Source organism: Pantherophis guttatus, chromosome 5 (assembly GCF_059756535.1).
Source record: "Pantherophis guttatus breed Tessera chromosome 5, ASM5975653v1, whole genome shotgun sequence".
NCBI lineage: Eukaryota > Metazoa > Chordata > Lepidosauria > Squamata > Colubridae > Pantherophis > Pantherophis guttatus.
In genome coordinates this window covers 91,937,549-91,961,902 of record NC_142067.1, presented here as the reverse complement: position 1 = coordinate 91,961,902, position 24,354 = coordinate 91,937,549, and the positions used below count along the sequence as shown (strand labels likewise).

The window sequence follows — 24,354 nt, the reverse complement described above, 5'->3', positions numbered from 1 at the left end:
GCTTTAAAAGTTAAAATTTAAAGGTACTCACCTTCTTTCCAAGCAGCCTTTGAGCTCAAAACTCAAAACCCCTTTGAAACCTTTGTTTCAAATGGCCAATGTCCAGGAAAACTCACCCACGGACTCAGTGGGTTTGCTGTTGGCAAGAGAGGCTTACCTGGGTCAGGTCCATTGGTCAGGGTAGCTTGGAGTCCCATCTGGGTTGCCAAATTGTTGGAAGAAATGTCCATCTGGGTTCATTTCCAAGTGGGAAGAAAGACACTGGAAACATGGAGGCTGCTTGGGAAGATGATTTAATGATGGACAGGACCAGATGGTTTGAGGTCCTGGACAAAAAGAGCACGAGTGAGAGAAGAAGAGAGTTTTATACCCTCTGTTGGGCTTTGAACTTGCTTCCTGTTCCTATGGCAAGAAATGTATCCTGATTGGTTGTCAGACTCCCATGGGGCCATGCAGGGTAACTTTGTAGGTTGTCTTGAGTCCCAGGCTTGGATGAATTTTCTCAGGTGTCATGTGGTGAGATGGGTAGAGGGCTAGTCCTATTCTGTCCTGAGGGTGAAGATCTTTTGTGTTGTAGATAAGCTGGCCCAGCTTTTCTGCGGCTATTAGAAAAGGTGGGGGCTGCTTTCCAAGAGCATGTTTCTCCTTTTCTCATCCAGGGAGGTATAGTATTTTGCCTTTTTAATATTTCCTAGAATATTTCATTCTTCTAGGAGAGGGGTGGGTGCTAACTTCCTACAATCTGTTGTCACATTTTGGATGAGAAGCGAGGTTGGAGGTTATCACATTTTAAGTCTAATTTATATGTAATATCATGAGTATTTGCATCTTTTCTTAAAGAATGTTAATTAAAATAGGGAAAAAGTAACTTAATGGTTTTTTCCCCAATCTTCACATTCAGATATAGTTATTTGCTAAGATATGTACCTGAAACAGCACTTTGTAAAGAAGATACTTGGTACTCAGTGGCTTGGTACAGAACTTCTTTGTTGGCTAATGATGATGATGAGAATTCTGCTATCAGCAGCTTACAAGAGTGGCCATCTGTTAGCATTACTAGGACATCTTCTTTTAAAAGGAAATTATCTGAAGGTATGACATTTCCAAAATATGTATAAAAAGCTTACATTTGGATCATAGGATTGATGACATGTCAACATTTCTGATATACCACTTCAAGTAGGATGATTTTAAGCCTCAGTAATACCTGTATCTTTCTACTTCAATGTTCAGTGAGATACATGGCTGAAATATGCTAAAGTATGAATGATGAAATTATCTGTTTCAGGATCTTGGTCTAAAATGAGTCACACAGACAGAACAAATAGGACTTCTGAGACTCATCATCCATCTTGCCTGTCTTCCTTGGGACTGAGAAACAGGAAGAGGCTAAAATCTCATGATAGTTATCACCAAGAATATTCTCTCCCATTGGGTTCTGCAACCCCAAAGAGAAAACATAGGTAAGAAGAATTGTTGGATTAACTCTGATAAACAGGATATGTCATCAAATCTAGTTCATTACATACAGTAGAAGTTGCAGTGTTTTCTTTCTTCGAAATATATCTAAATTTCTGTAGTGACCTGAGATCAGTCTGACTGCAATTTAAACATTATTTGATATTGGGGGTTAATTGAAACAATATCCACAGGTCACAGTCCAAAACATTATTTAATATTTGTATAATTCCATCATGGTTTTCAAATTTATGACAATTACTACAATGCTTCCTGCCTTTGTGCTGAATAGAAAGCCATTTTTGAAAGTTACAAAGCAGGTGTGATATAGGAAATTATTCCATTCAAAAAAGTTCTATTTAGAAACATCTAAATACATTAGGTTTCTTTAATTATTTTAAAAGGAGTGAAGCATATGGACAGAAAAGATATGACATTTAAATGGAGTCTTTGTTGAAGAACATTGTCATGTTCTAAATCAGATTATTGATCCATTTCCTTCAGCGTTGTTTAGGACATCAACAGCTTTCGAGTTTCAGACAGAAATGATCTTTTCTTGAAAAAGAAACTGATAACGCTAGGAGTGAAATTTGTGTCTTACATTAAACTATTATTTAATTGATTCCTAAATTATTATGATTAAATATTGATTGTCAGAATTATTATTGTAAAAATTAACAAGAACCAAGCAAATAATTTCACTTGGAAGACAAGAAACAATTTCCCCCTCCCTCTCATTTTAGTACCCAAGCTCCAATCAAGGAAGAGGATTTGGGAGAGGCTCCCCTTGAAGAAGCCGATATTGATGTTGTTGGCACTGAGCAGGTTAAGAAAGATTCTAACATAGTTTTAAAATATTTTTTTCTTTCACTAATAGAAAGAATACATCAATTAATCCTTTGAAATAATTTGCTTTAGTAATACTTTTGTTTTACGTAAGTTCATTTCTGTGATCCCTGTAATAGAATCTTGCCAGATATTAGCACGTGTAAAGTGTATAAAGGATATATTAGAGATGGCTTTGAATTACCTGGATTTAACAGTTTCCTATTATCTTAATCCCACCCGCTCTGACATTGGAACAATAGAAGGGGGGAAAAATGACCACAGTTGATATGTCCCATCATCCTTCTGTCCTAGCTGAGCATGGCTTGGGTTTGGTGCTTTTCTTGTGGCAGAGCATTTCTTTTTTACAGACTAATATGTTCCCTTGGAAATTTTCATAACAAAAAAGTAAATCTCTGGAGCTGTGTTTTCTCAACAAGGGAATTTTTTTAGTGAGAGTAAAATGGACTGAATCTAGGGAATTTTAGTCAAAAGAAAATGTAGATTAAATATGCCATTTGGACCTCATGTAATCTAGTGAGTGCAGATTAAATAATAATTAAAATTGTTTTATAAAATAGGAGAGGTATATATATTCCAGAATAGTATCTTATCTACAAGGGATGATAGTAACTGTAAGAGGCTATGAAGAAACATAATTTAATAAATTTGTCTTTTAAAATACTATCTTTGTCACTAATTGTCTTATTTTTATATTGTTTAGGATACCTAAGAGGAAGATTGCTGGAAATGCCTCTACTTTTTATGTAAATAAATAAATAAATAAATAAATAAATAAAAAGCCAACCAGAAAGGCAGAATGGGTTTTGAACTATTTTTGCGAGAATTATTCGGATGCCTGATCGGTAGAACTCAACATGGACTGATAAATTTATATAAAATGGAAGCTTCTTCAGCCAGTATTTTCTATACTTTCTGATGTTACCAGCTGACACACAATTTTTGTAAGCACACTCGACTTTCTATCCAAAATGTAGTTCTAGATGGTAGACTGTCAAGAAGCTGAAGCTCAGTATTCTATGGCAAAATGGAAAAGAAGAAACTTTAAATAAGGCGGACAATCTGTTTTCAAGAGAGAAAGCCAGAAGATTGAAAGGAAGAGCAAAATTATAGAAATTAATGTAAATCAGAAAAAATACACAAACTTTGCTTCTTGTGTGCTGCCTTAGGTATCACAACAAAATGTTCACTCATGTTTATCACATTTTTTTTTAAAGGCATTTCATTTCACATTTTTATATTCAGCTGTTTGTAAAATAAACTGAGTGATCTGTTCTGTCTATATTTTTTAAAGCAAGTCATTTTTTTTCTTATAATGGGAAAAATGAAAAAGATAACTGTATCATGGCATTAGGAAGGGCATAGGCATGGATATCACAGTAACTTTTCCCAAACGGTTAAATTGCAATATAGGATGCAACTATCATTTACATGGGTAGCATTAGTGGTAAAACAATCTATGTCTCTTGTATGCATATTTGTTGCTTAATTTATATTCCAGACTATAGCAGTCTTAAAAATATTCGCTATTTTATTACAACCCATTATTCATAAGTCATGTGAAGCTATTGAGCCTACTGAGAAAAGCATCCTAAAAAGCTACTGTATCTTACACCAAGGCAGAGAGCTTGCCCATCCAAAACCCTATGCTCTGCTTGTTTCCTGTCCTAAAAGCTTCAGCATATGTAAATTTCTACCCACAGTATCGCTATTGCTGAAAATTATGGGAGTTGAACTTTGCACATCTGGGAAGCTACTGAGATTGAGAACTACTGGTCTCTGTTGTTGGCAACAGCTTCTCTATAGTTCAGATTATAGTAGATCCTTTCTCAGTTGTGTCCAAACTGGCCAATTAGCAAAACAAATGTTCTACCACTTAGTTCTAACTTTTTTTTTTTTGAAACATAAACGTTCGGTCAAGAATGTTTCAGTTTTCTCCACAATTGTTTTTATTGGGTATAGTTAAGGGTTTTACACTGGGTGAAATAAAGTTGATATTGTATATGATAACAGCAGTGAGATTACTGATAGGTCAATATTGGAAAAATGAAGCTGTGCCCATTATTGAGGAATGGACTTTGAAGATGGCCAGTTTTGCAGAGCTGGCAAAGATTTCAGCGTATCTAAAAGATCACTCACAAGAGACTTATGAATGGGAGTGGAAAAAGTGGATAGATTATGTGCAGAACAAATATCAGACTAGGAAGTATCAGATAGCTTTTAACTGAAAGTGTTATATAAAGATAGAAATATTTGAATTTTGTGAAGATGAAAAATATATTGGGGATGGAGGGGTTCAAGTTTTATAAAAAGGGGATTTTGATTTGGATTATATTCTATGGAAGTCCGGGGGGAGGGGTGGGTTGGAGAGGGTTAGGGGGGTTAGGGAGGGTTGGGGGGGAAATGGGGAGAAAATGTAATTGTAAAACTTTTTCAATTAAAAAAAAATGTTTTGTGTAGTAAGAATGAGAGGAAATGAGTTTGGAATTTACTTTGTTGTTCAAATATTTTTTCCCATTATCTAACATTGCGATGTTCCATTATTTAAAATTGATACTGTACCAACACTCTTGGGATCTACATTCCTGGAGCTACAGAGTTTGTCTGTTTGCACATTTAACAGGAACAACAAAAGAGTCAGTAGCATCAAAATATATCTATCACTTGTTTGACAGTAGATTTACTGCATGGGCTGCTCCATTAAGATAAAAAGATCCATGCCTGAAAAACTGCAAATCTTAATGTTTTACTTTTTTAGTTGATAAGCGTGGGATCCAAGCAATATGTTTTTCCACTTGTAGCCAAAACACTAAAAAGCTGAACATCAAAGGAATCGGTTCAAATTCTAAAACAATGTTTGATATTGATCATGGTCCACATGAAGGAAAAAAAAAAAGGTAATTATAGACAGAGATACTGCTGCCAAAAAACACATCATGGTACTTTAAGAGTCATTCTGCAGGAAAAGGCAGGCTATAAATCTATTATTAAAAATCTTTCCTGGTTTTTCCCTCAGCCTTGTAATGCCATCTGGCAGCACCCGTTAAGTTCTACATAGTTGTATCCAGTAATTTGGAATCATCACAAGAAAACTTAACAATTCAAAAGGAATACTATCACACCAAAACCTGCTCTGAAAGAAAAACCTCATACATAGAAAAAAAAAGTTTCAGCCATCCTAATGTTGTGTATAGAGACAATCAGTCTTTATTAAATTGCACTACTTTGCCATTAACTTCAACTATAAAAAGGTGGTTTGTAGTTTCACAGCTGAACTATCTGTGCCACATAGCTTTATCAGAATCATTTTTTGAATTTGTGAAAATTGATATTTTAGCTTTGAGGAATATGGAATTATTGGGAGCTATAATCCCCAATTCTGGAAGGCAAACTGAAGTCACTCTATGCTGTAGATCACAAAGTATGAAAAATGTGTACATCTAAGATTATATGAAAACGATTCTAGTATTCAAATTGGAAGTCACTTTCAATACCTTCTGTGATGATCTGGTACATAAAAAAATAAAAAATTTTTGCTGAGTTACATATATGAAAAAAACTTTATTTGAAAATACGAACATATTTTAAATATTTAACAAATCTGCACAGCAAACAAGATAGCTTTTTGTTTATTGGGAAAATCTAACAGCAAGAATTTGCTTTACCATATTTCATTTCTTGTGTGAACGTAAGGATAATTAAGGCACTACAAACGTTATGCTTTTTTAAAAACCAGTATAGCAATATCTATCTTCCCTATAAGCAGTCTCACCTCATATAGGCAAATAAAGCATCAGGCTGTTCTGCTACTTTGACACTGTTGGTAACAATATTAATGGAATGTGTCATTAGCCAACCACTGAAGAAACCCACTAAATGCCCATACAAGGTTAGTGCACATCACAGATCAAGTAACACAATTGATTCCCTTGACATGGAATATAATATCCACAACTGTTTAAGTGAGCAAAAAAAGCCAGTTTTTAAATTGGAGTCAGTAGACCAAAATGAATGCTAAAGGGTAGAAAATTATAGCCTGTTTTCAGGCAGGATATAATTTGCTACATGTACCAGTATGTATCTAGTTTATCCAATGATGCTTTACTTGTGTTCTGAACTGCGATTTCCATTCACAATCATGACACTTTTTTGTCTGAATCTTGACAAAGTTAGTTTTAGCTTGAAGACTGCAAGAGCAAGGACTTCCATTATTAGAGTAATCAAGAAAAGGTTTAGTATTTTGTATAAAAACAAACCAGTACTTTTACTTTATACAAGATAAAGAATTCCTTAAAGAAAGAGTATCTATAAATAATTTATTTTTTCCTAGGCAACAATCCATTGAATAAATACATAAAAGTGTCATTCCATACAAATGTAATCATTTAGATATTTTGAAAGTTAATTTTGCAACACAAACTCAATTTTACTCTTTTGGGGAGGGGCAGAATTCTACACAGATTTAGCAGACCTGCTGCAGACAGTCTTTATACTTCTACAAATATAGTTTATTCAAAATCGTCTTCATAGTCATAATCATCCAAGTCAACATCTGCCAAATGGGAAGGCATATCAAAAAAAGGTCTTTTCTCCATTTGATATTTTAGTATGTTGGTCTTTTGAAGGTCACCAGGAATCAGCTCAGCTTCGTAACTAAAAAGAAAAAAAAATGGAACAAATTCAAACTACAGACAGTTCTCTTAAATAGGCACAATTGGGACCAAAATTTCCATCATTGTCACAAGTCATTGTGATTGTAAGTAGAATGGAACCTTATTTTACAATAATTTTATAGCAGTCATTAAATGTATCACTTTACTTGTTTAGCAAATCAGATGGCTGTTAAGTGAATCCAGTCTCCTCAATGGGCTGGGTTTTTTTTGCCACAAATTGGCAAAAGAAGTCCCAAATTGCAATCATGTGACCATAGGATACTGCAACTATGCATAAATGCTAGGTAATTACTAAGTACCCAAACTGGTAACTGGGGGGAGGATGTATACGACAGTCCTAAGTGCGAGTATAAGTCATAAGTCATTTTTTCCAAGGCTGTCATAACTTTAAACCACTGTTAAATAAATGGTTGTCAAGGATTTCCTGTATACATATTTGTAAAAATAATTTGTGTATTTATTACATCATATTCCATAAGAAACAACCAAATCTTGCTGTGCACTATTACCTAAAGGAATTTTAAAGACAATATGCATTAGGGTTGGATAGTGCTTTGGCTTCAAATGGAGAAATGTATGTTGGAGTGTGCAGTGTGCACGTTTAATATTTTTTGACAGCTGCTTAAACCAAATGATTTTTCCCAGGGTTGAACTGCAGTTATGGAGGGCAGCTGTGAGAGCCCATCAAAAGACATAGCTGCTTTAAAGGATTGCCAACAGGTGTTGCATGAGTGCCCTTGCATGCTTTGAAGCACCTTTCCCCCTTTAAATAGCAAATACTGCACACCCTAATATGCATGTTTATGCTACAGCGGGGCAAGTAAATATAGATAGGAATGTACTTTACTTTGGAAGTGTATGTCCACTTATTCAGAAATAGGCAGCACTATTCGGTGGATTTCTGCCCCCTCTCAGTTAAATTCACGTATGGGAAGCACTTATAATTTCTAGAATTACTCTAGATGAAAGTGAGTGTGTGACATCAGGTAACATATCCCTCTTTCTTATTATATGTGTCCACTTTGTGCACTGCCTGGATGCAACTGGTTACCATCTGTTGGATTAAAAGTAATAAATTAAGTCTGCTGACAGAATTGCTTCTGTTGGTGAAAGAGGAGAAGGAGATGAAATACCCCTTCTCCTATGTATCTTGAGAATTGTTCCTGGAGCCTCTAACACAGAGAGGGCAGGGGGTTGAGAGCCTTTGCTCTAGCCAGTTCCCACAATACCGGATTTCTCTAACAATCGTCAGGATGGGTTTTCAAATTATTTAATAATGTTTTTTAACGACTCAAGCAACAAATCACTAAAATCCTCAATAACACAGACTTCTACCTTGAAAGGCTTGAAGTTAGTAACTGTTAAAAAAAAATCAAATTAAAATATATGACCTGTCAAAATAGTTAAGGCTTTTAAAGAACTTTCAGACACACAGATTTTTCTCATAAATTAAGGCTGTAGCCCTTCCTGGAGAAAAAAATTCATAACAATAGATTAGCTACTAAGCAATTTTTCTACATGTATGTATATCCAACTCTCAAGAAGTCAGTGTCATTAAAAAAACACTGAGTGATATTAGAGTGTATTTGCACCATCCTATTACCTAGAATGTATCCTAGAGAAGTTGAAGGCATTTTCAGCGATTTTTTTGTTTGTTCAAGGAAGAGAACACAGTATCCTTAAATATGTATTTAAATATTTTTTGTTGTAATAAAACCAGTGTCTTTTCTCACAAAAAGGGGCATGCATAAGCGCACCATCCCTGTCCTACTGTCCCCATTTATTCGTCCCCATTTCCTGTATTAATATCCATGTTTATACTTATTCCTGCTATCCTGTTATGTTTGACAAACTAAATAAATAAATAAATAAATAAAATACAGCACCAATGTTAAGTTCCTATGATGGAATAGCAATGATGCTTTAAATAAAAAGGCCAATTTGGCATTCCTTTATAGAAAGGATGCTGCTACTTATGTCCCCATTTCAGCCTTAGCAAAATTAGCTAATTGCTTGTGCGAACAGAATCCCAAAAGGAGGAGGACAGCTGGTCCTGATGATTCTCCCCAGACAGATTAATCCCGATGAGACATGGCTCAAAGAGGTTCTTGAGTTAAGAAGAAATAAGTGAATATAGTAATAGCTATTTAAGTGAGGGCACAAGCAAGCCAACTCCAGCAAAATCCGTCTCCTTTCACGTCTACCTTTAATTAACTCTATAGTAGAAATAATTGACAATATTATTTTATAAAAATATAATTAGCATTTTGTTTGGCAGCAAGGCATATTGGCAGAAAACACCAGAACCCATAAATGATGACTAACAATGACTCAGAAAAATATTGTGCTACTGCATTCAAGATACCACTTCTGTCAGGTTCCAATTAATATAGCCATTGCAAACAGAACTCTGAGGCAGTCCGTTTCCTCAAAGAACAGGTTTATTTAGATACATCATCCTGGCACAAACTGGTGGAAAACCAGTACTGAAGGTTCCCGCGCTTTCCACCTCACTTTAAGTAAAAGTTTCTCATTTTCCCAAACAATATATCACATTGTCCAATTGGGATAAGGGCTGGCTGCTGGTGACTTCTCTCCTCCTCCTCTGGCCAGCCAGCCATTGGAATGTATCTGACTCATCAGATAGCTATGTTGTTTTGGCTGACGACTCCATCCATCTCTACTCTCCCCCTTCAGCTCCAAACTCTGTCAGCCTGAAATCCATGTGAGAATAACCCACAATAGAAGCAAAACCCCCACCGGAAATGGACCGGCCACAGCCAGGTCAGATTCAGGCTTAACAACTTCCTTAGTTCCAAAGGTATTGAATGATTTAATTTTTATTTATTTAGTTTAGAGGTTAGGGTTAGGGTTAGGATTGATGATATTACCTAGTTTGGAAATGAAACGTTTGCAAGAAAGCAATAAAACTCAGATAACACAAAGGACCCCACAGTTCAACCCTGAGCTACAAATATTTTAAGAATAATAGTGTAAACACTACTTACCAATCATTCCACTGGTCGCTGGCTGCTTCTTCAGCAACTAGGACATCATACTCCTCAGCAGCGTATTTTTCCCAATCAGACATGTCTTGATTTTCATTTTCAGTGCCCTAAAATATTATCATAAGGCATTTAATACTAAATTGATAAAACACTGAGATTGACTTTGTAGACAAAATCCTTTTCAGCACCAATCGTCCTTACCCTCAGTACAGAAAACTGATCCTTCTGCTCATGGTCTAAATATTTCTCAATATTGAAGAAAGTGTCAAAGAAAACGTTTGCCATCCTACATCTCTTTAAATCATGAAGAGTTATTTTTCCTGGAAAGAGAAAAAAAATTGAAATGTTTTAGATTGTGGTGCATAACCCATGTAAAATTTAAAATTTAAATGCTTGTTTTTATTAATAATTGAGCAGGTACAATTAGTGACAGATTAGGATTGCCTAAAATTGTAAGTCCCTCAGTTAGGATAACTGTAAGGGGTTTGGCTTAAGAATTTCATCTGCTGTTAATAAAAACAACAATTTTACAACATTTTACAAAGACTGCCCATATTCATTCTCAATATAAAAGTGAAAGTTCTAACATTGCAAATTTTTGGCTAATTTTGATTTATGCACAACTCAATTTTCAGACTGAATGAAAGTTAAAACAGAAAGTTAGACAAACAGATGGCTTTTTTATCTGCCAAATGCAATAAACAAAACTTACTTTTACAAGAACATTTAAAGCCAAACACTGAATGGCTGTATTAACCTGGTTAACAAAGATACTACAAATAGAGATGGAAAAGATCCATCACCTTCATTCTCTGGCTTCACAAGATCAAACATCTGGCAAAGGCAGTCTTCAAATGGCAGGGGTTCAATCGCCATATTATCCAGTTTTTGACACTGTTCTTCATAAAAATATTGTAGTTCATACATGGACAATACGCCATCACCATCAAGATCCATACACCGAAACCAATATTCAATGCTGAAATGAATCATTAAACAATTTAGCAATCTATTTATATGTTCATTTCTGTTATGTTTTGAGAAGCAACACAAAATCCCATTTATGAATAATTAAGAATTCAAGACATCTATCTCTAGGCTTTTAGACCAGCAACACCAAAATATAATCCTTAGAAGCGTCTTATATGGGTTCATTTTTCCTGGACTCCCTTTCGTTCCACATGATTTGGTTATTTTGGGCACTATGCTCTACCTCTGTGCTTATATATGAACTTTTTCTCAGAATATACAGGAAGCATTTCTCCTACCTCACCCACCTAGATGCCTGCAAAATGAAACAAAACTCCAAAGAATGCTTGATTCCACAGATCTTATATGCTCCTTCTTGTCCCTCGTCACCCTTCAATGGCTCGGTAATTAGTATTTTTGTGCATGTGTATGTCTTAAAGTCAAGGCTGATTCCTGACTAGTCCTTCCAGTTTTCTTGACATGGTTTGTTGGAAGTGGTTTGCCACTGCCTATTTCCTAGGACTGAGAAAGAGCAACTGGCTCAAAGTCACCCAGCTGGCAGAACTAGAACTCATGGTCTCCCGGTTTCTAGCCTGATGATACAATGGCAATTTGGACCAGGACTGTCATCACTAAGTAATGCAGTCATAAAGCGGGATGTTACATCACTGCATTGCTTAGCATTGCCAATCCTGGCAGTTCTGATTGCTGTTGTAACTCCAAAATGTGCATGTCATTAAGTGAAAATTAAGTTCCTGGTAAGAAATGGGTACTATGGGGGAGGCACAATGCAGACCAGGTATAGGGAGGCCAGGGAGGGATGGTATGGTGCTGTGAGCACAGGCTGGATGGACTTACTGGAACGATTTATGAACTTCCCTGCTGGCTTCGCCATTGATTTTGCTTGTAGGAGACCAACAGAGAAGATCGCAAATGATGATCATTTGATTGTGGGGTGTTACAATCCATTATAAATACAAGCCAGATACCAAATTGTGATCATACAACTGTGGGGGTGATATGATGGCTGGAACTTCAAGGACAAGTTGTAAGTACCACTTGTTCAGTACTGTTGCGTGTTGCACATAGCGTTGAATGATGAGTGAACAAGTATTCAGTAGAAGACTACTTGTACCAAACTGGCTTTCTATAAAGTATATATATCTATACAATGAATATATTGTCACATAATGTAATAATAATAATAACAACAACAACAATAACAACAACAACTTTGTCATTGTACATGTATACACAGTATACCCGTACAACAAAATTCACTTAACACCCAAAGACCAGGTCCAACACATATAACAATCCCTAAACACACCTCTACCCACCACAAATTCCCCACCGCTAAACCACCCAAACATCAACACAACAGACCAAGTAATGCTGTCCAACAGCTTACTGATGATGGCCCTTTAGTTCATTGTTGAGTGCAATTATAGCTCTGGGATAAAAAACATTCAGAAAACATGTGGTCTGAGATTTAATTGTTCTGTATCTTCTGCCAGAAGGCAACAGTCCAAAAATAATTGTAAGCAGGATGGGAAGAGTCTCTGAGAATGTAATATCTTGGTGACTTAATTTTGACAGCATCATAACATCATAATCTTATGAACAACATTTTTTTTCTTACCTAGTGGCAGTCCTTTTGTCTTCTTCTGATATCAAAAACCACACAAAATCTGCATAACTGATTTTTCCTTCTCTCTGTGCTTTCTTGCCCCTTTGAAATTAAGATTTTTTTAAAAAAGGAGGGGAGAGAAAGACAATACGCAGTTATATATACAGCATCTTAATTTTAGAGTTTCAGATATTTGACTACAAGCTGCCTTGACAGTTCTGTGGACAGAAAGACAGTATAAAATGGGCATAAATATATAATATTGTTTGAAGTAAGGTTTTTATAAAACACAATTGTATTCAATTGGTTTTACATGTTCCTCTGATTTTTTACTAGGAAAATATTTTTATTAAACTGTTTTAGTTCTTATCACTGTAAAGTATGGAGAAACTGACATGAGAAATTGTCTACTGTCAACAATGCCACTATATTACAGAGCTGAAAAGCCAAAACTTGGACTGAGATTTCAATGCTAATATCAGATTGCAAGCAGGAGCTTCCATTGCTCAATTACAGCATATACATAACTCTGCATAATTGGTGGCGAGGGGTAATTTAATCAGAGCACGTAGTAAACAACATTTCACTTTCATATAGTTTACACATAAGCAATGTTAAAAACTTAATTCAAAGTATCTATTTTACACTAGCATAACCAGTGGTTTTTGTGGTGGACTTTATAAAAATTTGTTAGCTAATTTGAGAGCCAGATTTATTTATTTATATTTATTTACATTGTTTACACTAAAAGGGCCTTCTATTATAGTACACTTTGACACATAATGTACATGATAGGAAATATATACTGTATGATTTTTAAAAAAGATACCTTGTTACAGCTCCAGAGAAAATCCTCTCTATCATCCGATTAGATATAGCTGTGAAAAAAGGGAAAATAGTAACATTCAATTTGGTTATGTCTGAAGTTATTCATTTATACTTTTTAAATTGTGTTAATCCCCCCCATTTTTAAACAGCATCAGCAATTAGAAAAAAATATTATATTTCTCTTATTCAATAAAGATAGCGATAAAGATGTACTTTTTCCCTTGCCCATTAACAAATCTGAATTTTAAAACATATCTTGCTTTTCTGCTACAGTACATGAAACTAACTTCATGCACTTACTTCCTGCTTCTACTGAATTTTTAATCAGGAATATTGCCTTACTCTCGGTGTTAAGCACAGAAAAGATCATGACAAAGCTTGTTGCAATGCTCATCCGCCCAAATGAGCCCTTTTTCAATACCCCTCTCTTCAAATCCTCAAATACCAATGGTATGCTGCCTTTATCCCCATTGGGGGAACAAAAACAACTGTTGCATATACTGTATACATATAACATGTAGATGTCACATGCATATATATAGCATGTTGGCTGGTCTTTCCCCATTTGAAGGATTTTTGGCTAGGATTTGAAGGATTTTGTGTACAATCCAAATGGCAAATTCTATTAATATTTGCAAATTGCAAACACTAACATAGGCAGAGTTTTCAACAGAAGAATGAAAACCCTACTCTGTAAAGAAACTGCCCCTTTCCCCAGTCACTGGTACACTGGCCATTCCTGCTAAAGAACACATTTCAGCATCTAGCTAACTAGTGTTAGCTAGTCTGGAGGTTTAACAGTACAGACATCATAATAACAAAAAACAGAAAAAGCCTCTTTGTTTATAGCTCCTCAATGGTTTTCAGGATGCCCCATCAGTCAAGTATTTAAACTAACCAAGATTTCAGCATTGGTATTAGCCAAATGGCTACCATACCACTAACAACCTTTTGATATACTGAAGATGGCATTTAATTTCTTTGTACGAGGTGCAATGACAATAAAGTAAACTAAACTAATAAGCAGAATTTGAAAGGACAAAGCTTAATCTTTGAAGCTTCTTAAGAAGAAAGATACAAGCATTCATCCAGTTATGGTCGCCACGATGTAAAAAAATATATGTTGAGACTCTAGAAAGAGTGCAGAGAAGATCAACAAAGATGATTAGGGGACTGGAGGCTAAAACATAAAAAGAACAGTTGCTGGAACTGGGTATGTCTAATAGTCTGATGAAAAGAAGGACTAGAGGTGACATGATAGCATTGTTCCAATATCTCAGGAGTTGCCACAAAGAAGAGGGAGTCAAGCTATTCTCCAAAGCACTTAAGGGCAGGACAAGAAGCAATGGGTGGAAACCAGTGGTGGGATTCTGCCGGTTCTAGGCGGTTCGGCCGAACCGTTTGTTAAATTGCTGGTTCGCCCCGCCCCTTGCCCCGCCCCTCCGCACCACTGGGCGAGGGGTGGGCAAGCCAGCAATTTAACAAACGGTTTGGTGCTTTTTTATAATTTTATTGGCCTCGCAGCTGCCGCGGGGCTTCAAAGGGCCGCCCTACAGCTGATCAGTGTTAAAAGAAAACAAATGAGTAGACCGACGCCTGCAAAAATAAATGGGTAGACTCAGTGGTGGAATTCTACTTTGGTAGAACCAGTTGTTAAGTAGTTAAGCCAGTGGTTGCCAAAGTGGGCGGTACTGCCCCCTGGGCGGCGGTGGGATGCCTTCGGGGGGCGGTAAGCAGCAAGGGGGGCAGCAGAGGGATGCTAGAGGCAAAGGGGGGCGACAGGGGGGCTAAGTGGCAAGGAGGGTGGTCCCCCCTTTGACCTGTGCCTCGCAGCACTTACCTCCTTGCAAGCAAACAGCAAGAAAAAAACAGCCTCTTTCAACTTCAGCATAGGTTAATTAGCATGATTAGATGGCCTCCGACTCTCAGCTGATTCGCTCTCAGCTGTTTTGCAGGCTCGTTTGCAAACTCTTGTTTTGCAAGCTCTTTGCTTGCTGCAAAGAGTGCTGGAGCAGATTTTTTTTTTCCCTAGCTAAAAGGAAACTGAAAGTAAAGGAGGCTCTGCTGCAACGTGACAAAATGAGGCAGGGAGAGAGATTTCTTTTTCTTTTTCCTCACCAAAAAAGGTAGGTGCAAACAATGGGAAATTTAGGGCAAAAGAGGAGAGTTCAAGATTTTAAAACACAAATGAAAAAAAGCTCTATTTAACCAGGGAATTGTAATAATTGAGATACTATTAATTGTATATTGTGTTGAAAGCAGAAATGGTTAAGTTGTGGTTTGGAGGAATATATGGGGGAAATTATTTGGTTTATTATTATTGGTAAATATAATTAATTGATTTGTAAGAAATTGGATTGCATGGAAATAATTGGAATATTCATGTTCATATTGATTAATATACAAAAAAGATAGTTCAATTCAATTTCAATTTATTCAATTTATATTCCGCCCTTCTCCTAGTGGACTCAGGGCGGTGCACAGCCAGAACTAAAACTCATATCAATACAAAATTTAAAATTATTAAAAGAATTATATAACTGTGGCCCAAAAATTTAAAACATTGACTATAACAACTAGTTATAGTTATATAACTAATTGATTATATTATATTAAACATTATATTATATTATATAATATATAATATATTATATTATATTATATTAAAATGTTGAATTTGTATTAAACAACTGTATTACATAATTACATAATTAACCAATGTGAGGATGGATATAAAAATAGATGACAATGGGAAGGGGTATAATATAGATTAGAAGGGAAAAATTGAATTTGATTAAGATTAGAGATGAGGATGAAGGGTAATATTGGTTTTTTTAAAAAAATAGATGAGGAATAAATATGGCAAAAAGGAAAAATAGAAATTGTAAATTTAATTGAAATGACTAAACACTGTTTAAATTTGTGAACCGGCCAAATACTCTGTTCAAAGAAAATACATTGTATGTTTGTATGTGTGTTTCTAACTATTGTTATTTATTCATATTTGTTCTTTTTTATTCTTTAAAGTTTAACAATTCATTCTTTATCTTAATATCTTTATATTTGTTTGGGGTTGGCTTTCTTCCCATTCATCTTTTTTATTGTATAGCAATCTTTCTCCTTAAACCTACCACCTCTCTCTTTTCTTTCCTTCTTACTTTCTCTTCCCCCCCTTCTCCTCCTCCCTACTTCCTCTTCCTTTCTCCTTCTCCTCCTCTTTTCTTCCCTCTCTTACCCTCACTCCTACTCTAATTTCCCTTCCCTTCCTTCATCCCTCTCTATTGCTGTATCCTTTTATGCATATGGACTACTCAGAGGGCTGAAAAAGTTATTTTTGACTGGTCCTCACACTTTTGACCAGTCCTCAATACGACTGTCCTCACATTTTACGTTTTTGCCCTATCTTGTCACCATGGTGAAGAGAAGCAGTTGTGAAATGAGTGACACGGTTGTTAAGAATGCTACAATGGGCATAAATGATGACCAGTCATAAGTGCGAAGACCGGTCAAAAGTGCGAGGACCTGTCAGAAATCACTTTTTTCAGCCCTCTAGGTAGTCCTTTTGTGCACATGGACTACTCAGAGGGCTGAAAAAGTTATTTTTGACCAGTCCTCGAACTTATGACTGTCCTCACATTTTACGTTTTTGCCCTATCTTGTCACCATAATGAAGAGAAGCAGTTGTGAAATGAGTGACACGGTTGTTAAGAATGCTGCAACAGGCATAAATGTGAGGATGGTCATAAGTGCAAGGACATATCAAAAGTGTGAGGACCAGTCAGAAATGACTTTTTTCAGTCCTCTGAGTAGTCCCTATGCACATAGCCACGCCCACCCGGTCACATGACCAGCTAGCCACACCCCCAACTAAGCCACGCCCACAGAACTGGTTGTTAAAAAAACTGAATCCCACCACTGGTGGAAACTAATCAAGGAGAGAAGCAATTTAGGACTAAGAAGAAATTTCCTGAGAGTTAGAACAATTAATCAGTGGAACAACTTGCCTCCAGAAGTTGTGACTGCTCCAACACTGGAAGTTTTTAAAAATAGATTGGATAACCATTTGTCTGAAGTGGTGTAGGGCAGTGGTCCCCAACCCCCGGTCCGCGGACCGGTGCCGGGCCGTGGAGTACCTGGCACCGGGCCGCACAGCGGCCGGGGGACATGAACGCTGCAGCGCACGGCCCAGGAGCCTTTGCGCTGCAGCGTTCATGTCCCCCGGCCGCTTTTGCGCACTGGGCCGTGCGCAAAAGCTCCTGGGCTGTGGCCCCACCCCTGCGCGCGCTCAGCGGGCCGCGGCGTTAAAAAGGTTGGGGACCACTGGTGTAGGGTATCCTGTCTAAGCAGAGGGTTGGACTAGAAGACCTCCAAAGTCCCTTCCAACTCTGTTATTCTATTCTATTCTAATTTAATTCATTTTTAAGCATTGTTGCTCTTAAAGAGACACATAATAAACTACTGGTTTGCTCTATCAGTATTGGTGGGAGTGGTCTTGGTGGCTCCTAAAGTCCATCTATTTGTTGTGAAATTAAGGAGTTTTCATAACAAATAGGTCTTAGCTCCCTTAGGAAATAATGTGCAACTGTACTAAATAAATGTTAGATTTTAATTTCTACTTCTTAGAATACTGCCATCTTCCTGAAAAGTAGAATAAAAGTAGAAAACTACCAAAACTCAGAGTCATTCTCAACACTAAGAACACCAGAAATATAAATGTGTTCTGACATCTCAGCTATTTTCTTTATTATAATTTGTAGAAGTTTTTAATCATTTTTAATATTTAAATTTGTTTTATAGTTTTAGAATTGTAAGCTAGCAAGGGTCATTTGGTTGAGTTGGGAGGCTACAGAAATTGAATAAATAAAATATGCACATCATCCATGAACATTCATATAATTTTATTTTGAATTAAGTTGATATCATAACATACCATGGTCGTTATGTCGAGCTAAATCCTTTTGGTCGATGTAAAGATCGTGGTCTGTATCTAGCTCCCAAAATTTACAATAAATTACATAAAAATGTTCGTAAGAGAAGTATTCTGTCAGCTGGTTAATATCTACTTCCTCTTCTAACAATGCTACATTCTATTGAGAGAGAGAGAAACATTGAGAAAATTAAGGCATTAAACTCATTGATTGGGATAGGTTATAGCAGGTTGAAGTTTCCAATATCTTAACCTCATTGTGAATTTACTCCAGTCCCAATAATTTAATACCAGGCAATTTATAATAACTAGTTTACATAGTTACATCAACAACTGATACATACTCAAAATAATATAGTCACTCAACATATGACTGAGGATGGTACAGACAAGTAAAAATGACTAATAACAAGAAGCAAAAGAATCAAATATAATAATGCACGCTGTGGTCAGGGCAACTCAAACAACAAAAACCATAAATCAAGATGGACTCATAAAACCTCAAGACAGGTCTTCAAAGTCTTTCAGGAGGTAGGTAGCATCAGAGCCATCATGGGGAACACTGTTCCATGGAGCAGGTGACAAATAGTGAGAAATAAGCCACATCTCTTGGATCCCAACAGATGGCATTGCTTAAGGGACCCAAAGCATGTGAAACCTATCAGATGGACAGAGGAAACTAGAGACAGGCAATCCAACAAATAACCAGGCACTGTCCTATGAAGGGTCTTATAACTGATGACCAGCTATCTTAATTAGCTTGGAAGCTTACTGGCAACTTGTGCAGTGTTACATTGTCATACAGAGCTTGCCTATAACAACCCATGATGTACTCTCACCACCTACAGTTTCAGAGTGGTCTTCAAAGATAGCTTTATATAGTGTACACTGCAGTAATTCAGAATCATGAGTGACCATGAGGGGCCTTCTGATCTAGTAATGGGACAGTTGGCAATGCAAGATGGATTTGTACAAAGGTCCTCCAAACCAAACAGCACCTGCTCTTTAAACATAAGCTGTCAGTCTAGGAGGACCCGAAATATTGTGCACTGGGTTTGCGTGGGCAGTGTGACACTATCCAGAAATAAGGATGGACAATTACTGCTATTTATTATTTTGGTTTTACTGGTTTAAAGCCTATGTTTGCTGCCCAGAGTTGCAATTGTTAGATGGGTAGCTATATAAATCAATAGAATGAATGAATAAATGCATCCCTAGAACCAGACAGCTCCCAAATCCACAGCCATTAATTTTGCTAAAATTGATCTGGATTTTTTTCTGTGCAGATTCCACAACCTCCCAGAGACAAAACTTCAGTGGCATCATTTGGCTGTCCAAGAGTTGGGATATATACTTATAGGTAACTTCACCCAGTGTCTTCATATAGATGTTTAGACAGAAGTAGAGAGAAATCAGACCCTAAGGTCCTTTACAAAATGAAATCAAGGGCTATCTTACTCCATCAATGGGCCATGGAGGAAAAGAACCATGCAATAATGAGGCCCCTACTTCAAATTCCCTGAGCTACTCCAGAAAGATAATCAATAGCATTAAAAGTCATGGATCAATCAAAAAAGAGTAGGATGGCTGCATCACCACCATTTCTGTCCTAAGACATCCACAAGTACAATCAATGCCTTCTTGGTTCCGTGTCAAGACTTGGAATTGATTGTAAACCATCCTGCTAATCCTGACTGGAAAGGATCCAACTACTTTTATTTCCTTCAAAACCATGTAAAGCTGCAGCGTGACCACTTTCTCAACAATATTTCCCAGACAGGAAATGCTGGACCTGGTCAGAAATTGTATGACATTGTTGGGATCAGTAATGTTTTCCTGAGGAAAGTGCAGACCACCTCCCCCTTAAATGAAGGCAGAATCACGCTTTTGCTAAAGAATGAATTGATCTCTGCTTGTACCAGGGATGAAATCCAGCAGGTTCTGGAGAACCAGTAGCGGAAATTTTGACTAGTTCGGAGAACTGGCAAATACCACCTCTGGCTGGTCCCAGAGTGGAGTGGGAATGGAGATTTTGCAATATCCTTCCCCCAGGAGTGGGGAGGGAATGGAGATTTTGCAGTATCCTTCCTCTGCCATGCCCACCAAGCCACACCACGCCCACCAAGCCACGTACACAGAATCAGTAGTAAAAAAAATTGAATTTCACCACTGGCTTGTACCCAGTCACACATCACTTCCTAGGATGCCTTAACCAACTAGCATCAAAACTTGAGATAAGTTTTATACTGATTAAAATCTGTGGAGAAACTTTTATGTTACTATTACTGAATTTGCAAAAGTACGGCAGAAGCTAATATTGGTTTCCATTGAGCCAAGTTAAAATCAAGTAAAGCCATCAGAAATGTAAAATTTCCTAAGTTCATTTCTAAATAGAAATAAACTATAAAGTTTTTTTTAATGATCCACCTGAACAGTTAATCAGTAAAATTTATTTTATTACAAAACTGCATGCCATACCTGTAAAAAGCTGCTTTTTCTGAGTTCATTACAAGTGATTCTTCCTGACCATGACCTGTTTACTGTATAAAATATCCTTTGTATTACCTACAAGAAAATAAAGGGTGTGATTGTTATATCAATCATATACATTATTACCCAAGTGCTTAAATATTACAGTAATTTGCCAGCTTATTCATACATATATTGGGAACATATATTTAGAATTTACCAATTAGGAGGATTAAATCAATTCAGAGTATTAATATTTGTATCTTTTTCCAGGTTATATCCTTTCCATCTGGCATTAAATAAAACATAACTATTCAATCCTCTGTACATTATTCCAAACTATTTACAGAAAATAGTAGCATCTATCAAACTATGGCCATACTTGAAAATGGAAGACTAAACTGGCTGATGAACTTTTAAGGGAACAAGGCTTGTTTAGTCTAATGAAGAGAAATATTAGGCTAAACAAGCCTTGTTCCCAAAAAAGGGGGGCATGATGCCTGTCTAATGGTAACTGAGGGGCTAATACAGGGAGGAGACAGTTGACTTATTCTCCAAAGCACCTGAGGGCAGGACAAGAAGCAATGGGTGCAAGCTTGTTAAAAAAAAAGATCCAATCTGGAACTAAGGACAAATTTCCTGACTATAAGAATAACAAATTAATGGAATAGCTTGCCTCCTGGATCAATAGATCAATAGCTATCGCCACAGATGAGCCACATGAAAAATATTTTCTTTACAGAAGACACTTACCGTTGTAATGTACCGTGAATGAAATTCTGATGCTTCTTTTAAGAAGACTAGACTAGGATGACTATTGACCACATCCTAAGTATGAAAGATGAAAGAGGCATCAGTTCAGAATTTTATGAACTACTATTTAATGAAACAATTTAATTCTGCCAAATCATAGCACCATATAAGGGGTACATTTATAACATCATAAGCAAAATATTCAAATTGTTTCAAGATAATATAACAAGTTTCATTTTTAAATAAAAAAATTAAAATGCATGGAAAATCCAGTTCCTTTAGAAAAAGAATTCAGAATTAAGAGACAAGAAATGAACCAGGAACATATTAGGATTGGAAGATCTAACGGAAAGAGAAGAGGAAGGCAACTCTACAATTTAGCTTAGGAATCAAAAGGCACTGAGAAGACTCAGACAGCAGTTTAGAGCAGGGGTTCCCCTGCCGCCCAGTGCCAGGCCATAGCCCATTTGGAACTGGGCAGTGGAAGTGGTGGGCGTAAGCATGCATGTGTGAAGCTGCATTTGTGAAAGCAGGGCATATGCACAAAACTCCCCTCCCCACCTCCTCCACCAGTCTGCTGAGTCTGCTGAGCTGGAAAGAGATTGCTGGTTTAGAGATTGCTGGTTTAGAGAACAGAATTCTCTTGTTTTCATATTTCTCTAGTAATCTAATGAGTTTCTATCTACCAGTACCATGTCAAGGGCTCAGTAGACTAAATTTAGCCATTTCTGACTTCTTACATAATAATGAAACATCACTGAGTCAACTAATAGTTCTGGGAAGATGGATTGGGTGTGCATTTGTGAGGTAATAATGAAAAAAAAAAAAAAAGGAATTTACTTGTAAAAATGGAATGAAGTCTTCTTGTACCAGATAATTATATCCAGGACTCTTTAGAAGGTGAACAAACTTGGCAGCAGCATCATGACAGGTCTGTAATATTCTGCAAAGCATAATTTGTCTAATTTATGCAGATATAGAAAATTTATATATCTTATTTTTCAATTTTAAAATATATTCACAAGTATGAATAACATTTGTGTTGGGCCACATGGAACACCAATCCCTTTGAAATAAATAAGGTATATGGCACTTTTGAATGAACACTATGAAAAGCTTGGAAGAAGAAAGGCGACTGGATAGATATCTGTTTTCAAATTGGCCTTACAAAGTTATTGCAGACTAATGGCTTCCCTTTTGCAGCTTCTATTTTCATATATAATGTTCAACTATGCATAACGTAGGATTCAGCGCTGAGATGAAAAAATGTATTCCCACTATGGCAAAGGTTATTTGCCTTATTCATCACCTGAATTTATATACAATTATCTGACCGTGCTATATTAAATTGTCAGCGTTCATTATATATAAAATGGGCAGTCTTGATCCTGTACCACTAGGAACACAGGCATGGGTTCTTTGAAAGTAAATTAACCAAGTCCATTGAAGCGAGGAAACAAAAAACCTAAAAGGGTAAGCCAAATTCTCTTCTCATCACAAATTTCAAAGATAATTCACCTTTCATGTCTATTCATTCTCTCTTAAAATTGCTCTTCATTCATTCCTCTTCAAAATTAAGCAAATTTAAAGAAGAACAAATGTTCAGCCTAGGGGCCAGTAGAATCCTCAATCTCAAATTCTTTCAACTGTCCTGTATGTCATCATAGAATTTAGGAACATGGCACACTTAAAGTTAAGTAAATTAAATTCAGCAATATCTCTCCCTCCCCAACTTCTATCATCTATCATTCATTTTGCCTTTTAAAAATATCTTTCAAAACAATTTAAATAATGAATTCCAATAGAACTTAGATCCAAAATGTGTCTTCTTAGGAAGCGGGCGGATGGAAATGTTAAAAGCTATTCCTCAACTGTCTTTTTCATTAAAATAATAACTAGATTTTCCTTAAAAAAATCTTCAAGTAATATTTTAAAACAAGTTAAGTAACCTTACAGGAAATGCATACTTACTTTCGCCACATAGCAACAAACTTATGAACTGATACAAATCCTGTGCGCTCTCCTCCAGCACAATAAAATAATGGACCTTTCCAGTAAAGGGGGCAGTCACAGGCCTAGAATTAAGAGGTATCATTAAAAAGCAACAACTGGTATTTATTCCTACACACCTTCAGGGCCTATTAAGTATGGCAAGAGTTTGGTAAAAGAAAGATGATTGTAGAAAATGGAATGATGATTCTAATTTCTCTTTATTTTAATATTTATATCATGTTTCCCCAGGCAAACCAGCATGTTCAGAAAGGATTGAATGATTTAAAAAATTGTCTCATCCAGAGAACCAATGAGAAGTGCACCATGCACTGAAGAAACGTGCATACACCATGCACAATATTAATTGTGGCTCTTTTCTTTCCCAAAACCCTGCAGATGATACATTATAAAGACTAATGGTTTGGATTCTAACTTGGTCTTATTTGTTTTACAGTGACCTAGTGGTTAAGGCACCAGGCTAGAAAACAGAAGACCTTGACTTCTAATTCTGCCTTAGGCATGAAAGCTGGCTGAGTGACTTTGGAAGAGTCACTCTCTCTCAGACCAATGCATCTCACAGAGCTGTTATTATTGTTGTAGGAAAATAGGAAGGTGTGTTGGATATGTTTGTCATCATGAATTATTTGTAAAAATAATAAAAGCAGGATATAAACGAAGAGATCAGTAATTCAGAATCATTTTTCATGTTTCTAAATTTCACATCCCTGCAAGTAATACAGAAAAATGTCAAAACCTCTGCATTTTTGCATGGTTTGAGACTTAAAATAATTAACCCGAAAA

The 24,354-nt window shown here is 36.4% G+C and overlaps 2 protein-coding genes and 1 long non-coding RNA gene across 24 annotated transcripts in view; 2 read left to right on the top strand and 1 right to left on the bottom strand.

Moving 5' to 3' along the window:
- LOC117673782 (cohesin subunit SA-2-like) overlaps window positions 1-3,586 on the top strand; it is a 66,891-nt gene extending 63,305 nt beyond the window's left edge. For all 19 annotated transcript variants that reach the window (XM_087895310.1, XM_034431411.3, XM_087895318.1 and 16 more), the window contains 4 exons: window positions 902-1,092; window positions 1,289-1,463; window positions 2,202-2,283; window positions 3,008-3,586. In XM_087895310.1, the coding sequence (XP_087751436.1) occupies window positions 902-1,092; window positions 1,289-1,463; window positions 2,202-2,283; window positions 3,008-3,016 (457 nt within the window). In that variant the 3' untranslated portion in view covers window positions 3,017-3,586. The remainder of the gene's footprint in view (window positions 1-901; window positions 1,093-1,288; window positions 1,464-2,201; window positions 2,284-3,007) is intronic.
- A 2,259-nt stretch (window positions 3,587-5,845) lies between these two features.
- PPP2R3B (protein phosphatase 2 regulatory subunit B''beta) overlaps window positions 5,846-24,354 on the bottom strand; it is a 46,991-nt gene continuing 28,482 nt past the window's right edge. For all 4 annotated transcript variants that reach the window (XM_060686656.2, XM_034431415.3, XM_087895321.1 and 1 more), the window contains 11 exons: window positions 23,533-23,636; window positions 22,402-22,504; window positions 21,562-21,636; window positions 20,818-20,904; window positions 18,343-18,499; window positions 13,414-13,462; window positions 12,597-12,686; window positions 10,789-10,964; window positions 10,187-10,305; window positions 9,986-10,092; window positions 5,846-6,957 (listed from right to left, as the gene is read on the bottom strand). In XM_060686656.2, the coding sequence (XP_060542639.1) occupies window positions 6,813-6,957; window positions 9,986-10,092; window positions 10,187-10,305; window positions 10,789-10,964; window positions 12,597-12,686; window positions 13,414-13,462; window positions 18,343-18,499; window positions 20,818-20,904; window positions 21,562-21,636; window positions 22,402-22,504; window positions 23,533-23,636 (1,212 nt within the window). In that variant the 3' untranslated portion in view covers window positions 5,846-6,812. The remainder of the gene's footprint in view (window positions 6,958-9,985; window positions 10,093-10,186; window positions 10,306-10,788; window positions 10,965-12,596; window positions 12,687-13,413; window positions 13,463-18,342; window positions 18,500-20,817; window positions 20,905-21,561; window positions 21,637-22,401; window positions 22,505-23,532; window positions 23,637-24,354) is intronic.
- LOC148113519 (uncharacterized) lies at window positions 11,938-23,985 on the top strand. The gene is made up of 3 exons (XR_015734524.1): window positions 11,938-12,002; window positions 19,626-19,699; window positions 23,803-23,985. It is a non-coding gene; the product is annotated as an uncharacterized LOC148113519 (long non-coding RNA).